Genomic DNA, 12,372 nt, shown 5'->3' with positions numbered 1-12,372 from the left:
AAAGAAAGAAAAACTGGTGTCTTGGAAGTCAGTTCCGTAGCTGAAGGCCATCTTTACACCGCATTGGCCCGAGAAGCCTGCAGTGGGTTAAAGCAAAGGGCAACCTGTTAGGCTTCATCGGAGGGCAATTGAAGCCATTCACGACCACGAATTCGACACACCATCCTTAGACCCTTAGGCCCCAACCCATGTGCGTGCCGTATTAAGGTTATAACATGGATCCCATGTGGCCCCCCGCCTTCTCAAGCCATCTTATGCCGATGCACCCACCCCCTGGGGCGGTATAGGTATGGTCGCGTGCCTTACCTAGGTAAGGTCCTGAGGTAGGTACAGTAGATCACAAGCGCAGTGACGAGAAGTGTGCTACCGACTGGTAATCACTCTTCTTTTAATATGTGAACTAGATCAGCTTGGCACATTTTATCCAACAACCTGTGCCAGAGCCACCAAAGTTTGGTCCAAATATGGATATCATTACCTTGCTTACGGCTTGAGACTCGCAGATACAAGAATCACCGTGAGCATATAGATGGCTTTAAACATATTCACATGACACAGTGCTAGAGCGCTGGCCTGTCAGAACAGTTAACATAAAGCACACAAAATTGCCCTAAAGAAACTTACTTTGGTAGATCAGAGTGTCACTAGTGGATGCGGAGGTATACACAGCCTAGATCTTACAGTTCAGCTCGTAGTACCATTGGCCATCGCATCCCTTTCTGCGACGTAGCTGATTCTCCGGAATATGATTGACGTCTGCTTCAACGATTGAGAGAATCCCGACATTGTCGTTGCGGGACAATGGAGCATCTCGAGACAAAGGGTCATTGTATATAGTCATCCTGACCGTTCGAATGCGTCCTTTACTAACAGGATTTGTCCATACAAATGCGGCGATATATGGCTCGTTCTCAGATACTGTCGAACCCTATTGTGATGTCAGTTTGGTTGGATTTGCTAAGTGAAATGGCGTCTGTCAACCTACTCTCGTAATGAACCACTCCATGACTCGGACTTTGTAGCAGCCGTCGAGACCGCACCAATATCTTTCGCTCTTTAGATTTCGGTGACTTTTCATCCCAACGAACACTCCATTCAGTGCCATAGTGTTTTCGGGCCTTGCGGTTTTCCACTTTGACCACTGTGGAGTCTGGAGATGAAAGAGCAAGTCCTTTGAGCACTGCTCCCTGTACAATAGCCTGCCATGCATTGGGGGGCTGCAATATCCGTACAGAGCTATCTATGGCAGCTCGAAGTCGCTCCTTGAGGTAATTTGAGGACCCAAAACCGCCTACCAGAAGAATGGCTTGAACGGGCACGTTGCCTGCTGTGATCTGATCCTTTACCAATCTAATGACCTCAAGCACCACAGGCTCAAATATTTTATGAACGTCTGATGCCTTCATAGTCTTTTCCTTCGCTAAGTCGCTCCAAATAGCTGGTACGGTGATGAAAAATTGCAAAGGAGTGCTGTTGACAAGACCACTGCCGAGCTTCTCACGTAAGGTGTACATGAGATGCTCAACAAGCTGGGCAATCAAGTCGGTAACAAGTTCATCGGTATTTCGGCCGCTTCGTACACCCTCGGCACTTGTATTGTGGCCAACAGCCTGTGTGGAAAGGTCTAAGTCCCTTTGAAGGTATGAGCCATCCAGCTGCTTATTTTATGAATGTTTTGACACTTACAGCTTGAACCCTAGGTATATAAGTCTTGTTTGTTGCTGCTGGCTTTCGATTTCATATTTAGCAGTGTCTTTAAGGGTCTTACACTCCGGCATTTCAGCCATCACGACTTGAAGTTTGACTTAATTCCAATGGCAGGACGTTGGGTCACAGTGTTTGCCTTCTTTTCCAGAATACGGTACTCGGCTTGAGTAATGAGAGGCAGTTGTTCGCGTATTAAGCGAGTGGGCTGTTAAATCTCGCAATGTCTCTCTTGTTCCATCATGGTAATAAACGACTGGCCACAAATTCAGCTTCGGTACTCTACCAGAAGTATACTATCCTTAGAAAGCTGGCAGTAGGTATGTTGACCTGGGCGGTCAGAGGCAGACGTGCATGGACGTTAACACAGAGCAGCCACTAAAGCATTAGTTCCATCAGATACAGATGCGGCTGAGCGTGTATCCGTTTGGTGTGCCACACTCGGCAGGGGTGTAACAGGGGTTTCGCTGATCACTCTGTGGGGGTTGGTTTAAAGGTTTGTACTTCACTCCACTTCTAATAAGAAAGACTCAGACCATGCCCGTTTGGCGATACGATGCAGAGTTTCATGCGACTTGAAAAAGCATCGGATCTATTTCATTAGTCTCACTACTCTTTATCGTATCTAATATGACGGTTTAGCCGACTGACATCTGCCAGCGGCGAGCATCCTGCCCCGCTTTGGATCCATAAAGTGCTTGAAGATATCACCAAAGAGAGAATGTCGTTTTCATGAAACTCCAGGGAACTGTATCAAGGTTTCTTATATAGAAACAAGGGAGATCAAAACATGATGTGAAGCAATTGAGCAATCGAATAACGCCAGTCAGATTAAATGCGAACATTCTGATCAATTGTAGCTGAACGAACGCTGTTTGTGGCTGCTAACGTCAATTACAGAGGTTTGGCTTCTGTTGTATCTAGGTACTGGAGTCTGCAGGCACCCGAAAACTAAAGCGCCTCGCCTTCTCACTCTTTCTTTTACACTGCCCTCGAGGAGCAAGAAATCATCGGCATTGATAGAAAGATCAAAATTAAACTTGGCAAAACAGTATCTTGAACCTAGGCTAGAGTTATATCAAGTAACCTAAATCTTTTCGAGATTTAGGACAAAGGTCCTGGGTTTTCTTTCCTCCCCTAAACTGCACTTCCGCACGTTTGCTTGCTGTAACTATGTAGTACACATCCAGCTGATGCCGCTCAATTAGGGGTTTTTCATGACTTTATTCTAGTTACTTCTTCATTTATGTACATTACAATTATTCTGATCAGAAACACAATTCAACACAACATCTCATTTTTATCATTCTACTCAGGCCTGACTTTGCGCTTGACTCCCCCCCTACAAACGAATTCGTAAAAACGATCAGGCTTAAAGCAATCGCCGAGGAAGGGATTGATTGCGTGCCTAAGGTCAACCCAGGCTCTGAAATTTCCACTATGCAAAACCACAGCCAGAGAGAAGGGCAACGCATACCACTTTCACCAGAGAAGGAACTTCTAAACATGTCATCTGGGGTCATGCCCAGCAGCTGGGACGCTGGAAGCCTTAACACAACCAAGACTCATGAGCACTACGAGCGAGATATTGAAGTTCGAAATAGCCCGTCTCAACATACTCTAGAAGAATCCCATCACTCTAGAGAAATCTTCAATATCCTTAGCAGTTTCGGCGAGGCTGAGCCGCAGTTGCTGCGAACAACTGAACCATGCTCCACGACTGAAAAGGCTGGCTCACTTGGTTCACATTATGATTCGAAAACACTCAGTTTCATTCATCACTCTAACACCGGTCCAGAGGAAAACCCCCAACTTCGCCTTGTCGAAGGTCTCCTACAAAGGCTATCCGTACCCACTGAGAACAATCAGATTGCCGAGAAGAGACAAACAGGCTTACGAAGAAAGTCATGAGCATGGAGCATAAATTGAGCTCCCACATGGCCCTGGCAAGCAAGACCAAAGAGCTGACCGAGTAGAACCGTGTACTCAGAGACCCTCAACGATGCGCAGTCCCACATATTCAGTCTCCAGACCTACCGCAAGGATCTGACACCTGAGGTTGCGCAGGTACGAGATCCGTTTTCAAGTAACTACACGCCTTTTTTTGCAAATGCTAATCTTAAGTTGAGGATTATGATGCTCTTATTGAACAAATTCAGGACTGGGTACAGAAGCTCATGAAAACCTGGCTGGAGGACTGTGATGATGATGCTCATGCTTTCTTGACCCATGCGAAGAGGCACATACTCGATGCTGATAGACTTGCGAGATTTCTCAGAAAATACCCGGATCTGATTGACGGTCTGAATTTCCCAGAGACTGACGAGGACATCGTCACATCTGTGATTATGAGACATCTTCATGTTAAGGTCTTCCAGTCTTTTCTCTACGATGCCATACCACACAGTATATAGACTATCAATTTTATCGAAAACCACATGCGAGCCTCAGCTGAACCCAATAGGGTTATGTCAAAGCAGCTATGGAGACATGCGTGCATACAACTCGAGACCGCTAACACGAGCCTTGTGCAGACCATTTCACAGTGAGAACATGGACTGCTGAAGCATACAACCTCTTCTCATTTATCCCCAGTTTTTTCCAGTTCGCCAAAGAAAAGCTAAGGAGATAGTTGTACAACTTTCCGACATGCTGAGGATTTTCTCCCGGGAGGATAATCTTCACAATTGCTACCAGGACCTCATCGGCGTTGTTGTGTATCCCGCCATTAGATTATATAAAAAATTACAAATCTCAACCCACCACTTCTATTTGGACATAAATTCCTTTCCCGCCAGTGTTGGTGGAGAACTCCATCCAATGCTTAGGTTCGCTGATTCACTCATGTGGTTTGACTGCAAGAACGTACTGCAGAATAGGAAGGGATTCAACCTGCGGTAACTTGACCTTCCACCTTACGAAGGAGACTTGTATCACAACCTGCACAGTGTGTGCATCGTAGCACCAGCTTTGTATATGAGACAGGTCGGACAAGGAGATACCCTCAAGAGTGCTAGCGTTATTCGAAAGCAGCAGATCTCGGAGGCTTGGGGTTCGGAGGAACAGCGACGAGTTTACCAAGACAATGGGCGTCGAACACTTGTTTCGCATTTGTTTGCGCTGAAGTCCTCCGAAGAAGGTTAACTATCTCTCTCCGAATGAGAGGTTATGCTTGATGGTTTAGGGATGACAGAGCACCATACGACTAACATACGACTAACATACGACTGTTTACTTCATGGCAAGGGGCGAGATATATCCTGGGAAACCGAGGAAGGTGACAGCTACAGGCCAGGAAACCTAATGTCGTCTATTTGAAGACAAACTGTGCTCCATAACAGGATTGGTGTGAGCAACTGATATGTGTCCTGACTTAGTCAGTATTTAACAAGAAAATCGCAACTGTATTGATTGTTGTGCCTCGAACGAGTCATTGTCATAAAGACATCATTCTATCAAGATAAATTTTCTATACATAAACCTAAGCCAGGGGCCCAGGCTTTTCACACAAGACGCAGTAGAATGAATTATCAAGTCTTGATGCCTCATAGGCTCTAAACGTAAATTGTACGTGTGCTGCAAGCACGCAAACACACACAGTTCCCTATGGCCTGCCATAACTAGGCATAAATAACATCCTAGGTATCCATAACACCAAGCTTACATGACGGAAATAGCCTGCGAAAAGTAAAGAAACAAATGAATGCGAAGAGGTCTTTTGTGGCGATGCAGGCAACATCAGTGAGGGAAATAAGCCAGAAGATAACAAAATATAAAAAGAAAAGAGCTCCTCTCTGCTTGTAGTCAGGAGAGCAGTGAGGTATCAGCACATTGTATATCCATCCTTTCTCCCTGGTTCACAAGTCGTCTCTGTTCCCAAGGTGATCCAACCATGGGTGCTCTACTTGTGAATATACATCTTCTTTCCCTCTAGCTCCCTTTTCGGGTAGGACAACATTCATAAAAGAACCAGAAATACAAAGGAAGGGTATAAAGGGAACCTCCATAGGTCAGTCCGTTCATGCTTCTATCGGTGTTCGGAGAGTCTTGTCCTCAGTGCCGGGACGCCTTATCGTCGAACCCTACGTTGTAGCGGCCAAAATAAGCCCGGAAGTAGTCCTACTCCTCGTCCAGACTTCCCATCATGCCATTGCCTTTGCTGCCCTTGCGGCCAAGCTTGAGCATGCTAAATCTCTTGCGGACACTGCCCTTCTTGCTAGGGATCTTGTTCTCGACAGCCCTTTCGTTGCCGCCGCCGAATTGCTGGTCGAAACTCCCTCGGCTGCTAAGCCCTCCCGGAGACTCAGGATGCTTCTCGTCGTGAGATTGAGCGCGGAAAAAGCTATGCCGACGGTTTTGTTCTTTGCTTTGACTTCGGCTCAAAGAGCGGCTCAGGTTGCTCGCTGTTTCAATATCAACAGCAGGTTCCTCAGGCTCAGTTGGCAACTCGGGTTCTTTCTTCTTGCTACCACCAAGGAAACTGAGTCGTGTGCCTCGTTTGGAGACGGGCCTAATGACTGACGCTTCTTCTGTGGTAACGCCGTTCACCGAAACCCCAATATTCTTATGTTTGGGGCTGGCTTCAGAAGAACGGGACAATCGTCTCCAAGTAGGAGAAGGTGTCGTAACCGTTTCGCGTTGGGGCTGAGGAGGCATGAAGTGTGCGATTTCCGACGCAAATGTACTCTCAAAGACTATAATAAATTAGTTGTATGAACCAACCTGCTGTTAAAGGCTAACTTACACCTATGAAGCTCCTCATGTCTACTGTTGAGAATTTCATTGGGACTTCGGGCGAACATGGCAAGGCACCTCTTAATCATGATAGCATGGTCCACGAGTGCCATCTTGATAGCGCTGTCTTGGGGTGTCAGTTCTGCCTCTGATGCTTCCTGGTCCTCATCATCTTCAGTGTCATCGTTAACTTCCTTGGGTTCTGGCAGCAGTTGGCGGTAACAGGCTACACTACTCTCAGAAGTTGGGTCGACAGAAACGCTGACTGCGTCGAGAAGAAGCTGAGCATGATCCCCGTTACCATCAGCAACTCGATGCTCAAGGGCAGTCATTTCTTGGGTTTTGCGGACAATCCGCTCCAAGGCTGTCTCGTGGGCATTGAGTCTGACTTCCTCCATGTCAACAACTTCGCTACGACGAAGTATTGTAGGGAAAGCATCAGCAGTTGTGAAAACAAGTTTCTCAGCAGAGTGCTCCTTGACAGGGCCATTTGTATTGCGTCGTGTGGAGATAGAAAAGGTCTGAGGATGAGATGATAAAAGAAAATCCCGAATTACTTGTGGCACCCGAGCGCGCTGGAAAACCTGGTGGTTGAGGTCGCGATGAGGAGTGACAGCTGAGATAACCAGGAACTGGCCTTCAACATCTTCAACATCACCCCCAGTGACAATTTGAGCAGCTGGATACTGCTCTTGCATGCGGTCTGTAAAAGCGGAAGCGCGTTCGCTTGGAGATCCCTCGTATATATACTCCTTGTCTCTAAGGTTAGCATGGAATCCAAGCCCCTTATAGACAACCTTGAAGTATTTAGGGACGAGTTTGTCACTTTTGGAGATGGTCTCATATATCGTTGCGATTGCTCGTTCAGTCCTGGCCAGCTTGGAAAAATCGAAGACGTTGGTCTCGTACTGTGCTTGTAGTTCTTTATATGCTGCCAAAGCATGGCTCCATGACTCTCCCTCTTCAAAGTATTTGATCATGTCGAAGTAGAGTCTCTCTTTTCGCTCAAACTGAGACTGTGCCGGAAATTCCGGGTCGGGCAGAGCCGGCGTCTGGCTAGCGGGATCCCACTCATACAGATCAGCATGCAGCCGTAGGGCCAAACCAGCTTCTGTGTGGTTCCGCGATTCGGCTTGCAGGTCTGCAAGCTGGTGCACATAGCGAACAAAGATCTCCTCCTTTTGCATATCGCGAAGGAATTCCATGAGCCGCAAACGATTAATGAGATGTGTTGCTTCGCCAGGATCCTCACTACTGTGGACTGCAACCAGGAGGTCGAGAAACTCATCTATAGTTCCAACGAACTCGCGTAGAGTTGTATAGAGCGGTTCGTCGGGAATTTCTGCCAGGGGCTCAAAACGTTCAAGTAGCTCGGATATGAACAGTTTCTGAAGGATGCTCTCAGTCAAAGGCTTCTCCTTGAAGAACAGATCCAATCGATCGATTGTCTCTGTCTGAATGATGGATAGATCCTCGCTCAGTGTCCATTCGCTGACAATCATAGTCTGTAGCACTTCGACAGCCATTCTTCGAAGACCTTCATGCACGCTGAGGCACAACTCGACGATAGGACCAACAAGTGCCGGGACATATTGAACTTGATACCCTCCCATCTTTGAGAGATTGTATCGGCTTCGTTCATCGGGGGTAGTCTCCCAACCGATCGCCTCCCAAGTGCGACGAAGGAGCTCAGCACCATGTTCTCGAACATCCCCCGCAATCTTCCACACTGCTCTTCGCTTCTGCTCCGGGAACGTCTCTAACGCGAGAGACGTACTGCCCACGAGTTTAAGGAGTGTGGTAAAGAAGAGCTTCCATAGCTCAGTATTAAAGCTCTCTGCTTCCTCTGGGTCGGGAAGGAAAGCTTCTAGCATTGTACCAGCGAGATACTCTAGGGTCCGCATAGTCGATTTGTGATGATGAATGTGGACACTCAACCAGCCCAGGGGATATGCTTCTCCCTTCAGTATGCTCATGTGTACCCTAAGAAGATTCTCTAAAAGAGTAGTCAAGTCGTCCTCAGCAAGCTCCAGTTGCATGCCTGAGGGTGAATTAGATATTGCGGACAAAATAGCAGAAAGCTCGACCAATGCTTCATCGAACTGAAGGTCTTCATTAACAGGTTTAGTAGGGAAAGGGTAGGACGATGGGAAAAGAAGAGAAAGGCGGTCTTTCGGCTTGCGGGGAGCAGCAAGAACCGCCAGGTAAGAATCGATTATTTTTGGAATGTGGTCCGGAATTTCTGAGCCGAGATAGTCGATCTGGCTCGCCAATATGGAACAGCATAGACGGATCTGGTCTCTCCATTGGTCGGTCACCTCTTCAGAATGACCCCAGTGAGGAGTGATCCATCGAACGGTGTTGGTGCTGAGGGCTAATTTTTGGTCAGGGTGAGCAAATAAGTCCAGTTTGCCATAATTGATAATCAGGACAAGCTTATACAGAACAAGTTTGCCCTTGACATCCGTGCACGAGTCCATAAAGTCAATGGCAATATGCAATATTTCCTCTGTGGTCAGCAACCCAGCAAGTTCTGGTAGCCATGTGTGGAAATGCTGGACGGCGAGCGTCTGGGTTCCAACAAGTGCAGGGGTAGAGTTACGCATCATCGCGTCAAGAGCCTTAAAGATGGCGCGGAGCTCGCGTGTAAAACCGGTGGTGTTGGATGTGATACCAATGCCAGCTTCTTTCTCCTTCTGCTGGGTTCGAGCATGTGTGATAAATTTAAGGATGTGCCTGACAACCTTGAAAGTAGCACGCAGCTTTCGGGCGGTCTCGGGCTCTGTTGGACTTTGAAGGAGTCTTGTAAAAGATCGCATGAGACAGGGAGTCGCAAAGGGGTAGTTGAACTGGTTCTCAGCATACTGATCAACCAATGGGCCTAGGTTGAATCTTCGGTCATGTACAATGCCTAATACTCTGACCAAGGCAGTGAAGACAAGATCCTCAAATTCATGGCTTCCGGAGTACTCCACGAGGATTCCGAATAGACCATCAAGCACATCGTTGAGCAGCTTGACTACTTCGATTTCAGGAACAAAAATGAGCTGCCTAAGCACACCTGGAACCTCCTCTCGCTGAAGATCTCGCCACTTCAAAAGCCCTAAGATCACTCTGTCCTGTGAGAACCTTGTGCTGCAAAGATAGGTATCGATACGGAGCACAGCGAGGGGGCCAGTAACTTCCGCAGGATGGTCATCTTTGCCTTGCGGGGTCCACGATAGCGACAGATACCCGCCCTTTCCAGTTGGCCCAGGTTGTGCGGTAGAGGTATGCTCATCTATCTTATAAAGCAGCAGACCGTGTAAACCATCCCTTATGAATGCCCCCTGGTCCCATAATGGCATGTGGCCAATGGCAAATGGGGGGTTGGGCATATCGGAAACAAACATGACAACATGAGCTTGTGGGACTTCGTTAGGGGCCAGAGCAAGACGCAGTGTCTGATTCCAGGGCTCTCCTCTTTCCGTAGCTATCGATTTGAATGTGCTCAAGGCTTCTGTATTGGAGGAGGCAAAAATGCAGTTCTCAATCCGCTCTCCGGAGGTCTTTCTAACCTCGAGTGTTATCTGGAGGTTGTTTCCATGAACACTAGAGGGCATGGCCGTTGGGCTACCACCAAATCGAGACAGAAGGTTGTGTTTTCCCAGGGCAGCGTCAGTTAAGGTGAAGTAGATGTCAGAGCGAGGTCTGGTGGGTGCTCCGGAGAATCCCATCTTGCTTGTCTTCGTCACGCCTGAGAGCATCGTTGGAGTGGATTTTATGAGGATGTCAGCGTCGGAGTGATTAAAACTCTTGAGCTGAAGCTGCAATCGCTCACCCCTTCGGGACTTTTCGTAGTGTCCAGAAGGGCTGTCCAATAATTCCTTGACCAGCGGATCCCAATCATCACCGGCGTCCTTTTCACCTGCATGCCTCGAAGATGTCGACCAGATATTAATAAGATGTTCGACCTCGTCATCTTGCTTCATGATTGGATTTAATCGGAGAACGCCAAGACCGATTGTGCGATCTGCAATCTGCACTCCATCTGGGGGGCTGCCAGTTTTTGAGCCTGCTGTACTTGGAGGTCCAGTGCCTTCTCGACTTTCGGCGCCGCTTGTTGAAAGCCGTTCATCATTTTGCTCGGCAACGGCATCCATCCGCGTCACAGGTGACCCTCTTGAAATGCCAGATCTTGAGCTCTTACCACCCCACATGAGACTCCGCCTCGTTGACTTCATTCCGCCTGAAGATGTCGGTTTCATGTGGTCCCTCGAGTATGGAGCCGTTGGGCCGGTACCTGAGCGCGAGAGAGGCTGAGAGGGTATAATCTGCTGAGATGCTAGCACTTTGACAACCAGGAAGAGTTCTGTTTCTGCTGAAGGAACATCGCCCACGTCTTGTGAGGATAAATCTGTGAAAAGAGTCTTCGTCTGTGCATGCTTGGCCAGGTTGACGATTGTACCCCCGGCAGGGATTTTTACTGTAAACCCTTCTGAAAGAGTAGTGGGCTGACCATATTGAGGTTTGCTGACGAGGTAAAAAACCAGTGAGGTCTCTTCAATCGAGGCACCGGCGAAGCCCTTAATATCGACCATGAGATGGTGTAGAGCAGTCAATTCGACAAGGGACTGTGGGGGTTCATCCAATAGACTCATCACAGACTGCAACTTGGTGACTTTGACAATACAATCGTCGGCTGTCAAGACCCTTCCCCGAGCTTCAGGATCTCGCACAATAACTTCACCTCCACATAATTTATTCACCCTGACCAAGTCCCAGACAGTCCTTTCACGTAAACGATCGTATTCGTGTGCAGTAAGAACGTTATACAGAAACTGTTGCCGATGTAAGTTGAGGCCTGTAATAAGTTGAGAAAGCTGATCCAGTCGGCTATATTGTCGGGAGAGCAGGAGTTCATGGAGATTAGTGGAATGCCATTCTCGAAGACATGAGGCTATCTCGTCTATTAAGGGTTCTGATAGCGAAGTTGGTGTCTCGTCTCCAATCTTGAGCATTGGTACGGGTGCAGCAGGGCGTGGAGCGTTGGGATCTCTATCCACGGGTATTGATAGACTTCCCAAAGTGCCATTGTGAAGCTCCCTGAAGGGTGTTCTGCCTTTGCTCGAGATCGTTGACCTATTTCCATCTTTTCGGCTCTTGCGCGTTGAAACGTTCGTTACACCACTTTTGGCACTATCGCTCGCACGAGGCATATCACCATCCAAAGCTGGGCCATCACTTGCTGCATCGTCGTTTTCGTCGCCCTCTTCGGGCTCTCCTAGCATCTCGCGAACCTCAACACAGCTTCGTGGGAAAATTCCGCTGAACACGCGCGCCTCGAGTGTCTGGCCCTTGACAGAAGTCAGACCAGCCAGAAGACTGGGAGGCGCTACGAGGTAGCCGCGCAGCCAGTTACCGTCTGGTGTCTCTTCGATAATGTAGAGCTCATCACCAATCTCAAGCGGAAGGTCGGCGGGACTCGAAGCTGGGAAAGGGTAGGTCGCGACGGCGAACGCGATGCGGGGAAGAGGCTGCCAGGGCATTGAATATCGTAGGGGACTGGTGCAGCTTTATCGAAGAGTTTACAGCCGCCAGAGCTGGCGTAGTTGGAGGTTTCGCAGCTGGGGGTCGGCAACGGCGAGAGGTGGGTATAAGCTTTAACGGTTCGAGAAAAGGTCGGGTCAGGAGTTTATGAGTACGGCGGTTGGTCTTTGTTGCACTACTGAACTCATCAAGAATTCATATATCGGAGCGCAGTGCCAGGAGCTGTCGTTAAACGTGTGCCCCGTCGACCAATCGCGGGCTCATGGATCTTGGAATTTGTCCCTGCAGCGCAGTTCCGAGAAGGACAGGATATGATATGGCGTTGAACAGGCGTAGGCACAGGCACAAGGTAGCGAATATGTGTTCGAATGCGCCGAGTTTGATCCAAAGCGAGCGTTGTTGCCG

General features: G+C 48.3%; 2 protein-coding genes across 2 annotated transcripts; both read right to left on the bottom strand.

The window, feature by feature from the left end:
• Positions 1-670: 670 nt before the first annotated feature.
• Positions 671-1,778, bottom strand: FPRO_05906 (uncharacterized protein; the record flags this gene model as incomplete). The annotated part of the gene is made up of 3 exons (XM_031229238.1): positions 671-928; positions 1,041-1,632; positions 1,687-1,778. The coding sequence occupies 3 exons, from the start codon at positions 1,776-1,778 to the stop codon at positions 671-673; spliced, it is 942 nt and encodes a 313-aa protein (XP_031079495.1).
• A 4,045-nt stretch (positions 1,779-5,823) lies between these two features.
• FPRO_05907 (related to dock180 protein) lies at positions 5,824-11,966 on the bottom strand (the record flags this gene model as incomplete). The annotated part of the gene is made up of 2 exons (XM_031229237.1): positions 5,824-6,398; positions 6,449-11,966. 2 exons carry the CDS (start codon positions 11,964-11,966, stop codon positions 5,824-5,826), a joined length of 6,093 nt encoding a protein of 2,030 aa, XP_031079494.1.
• Between the last annotated feature and the right edge of the window lie 406 nt (positions 11,967-12,372).

This window comes from Fusarium proliferatum (genome assembly GCF_900067095.1).
Source record: "Fusarium proliferatum ET1 genome assembly, contig: FPRO_scaffold003, whole genome shotgun sequence".
Taxonomy (NCBI): Eukaryota; Fungi; Ascomycota; class Sordariomycetes; order Hypocreales; family Nectriaceae; genus Fusarium; species Fusarium proliferatum.
This window is presented reverse-complemented; position numbering and strand designations above follow the sequence as displayed.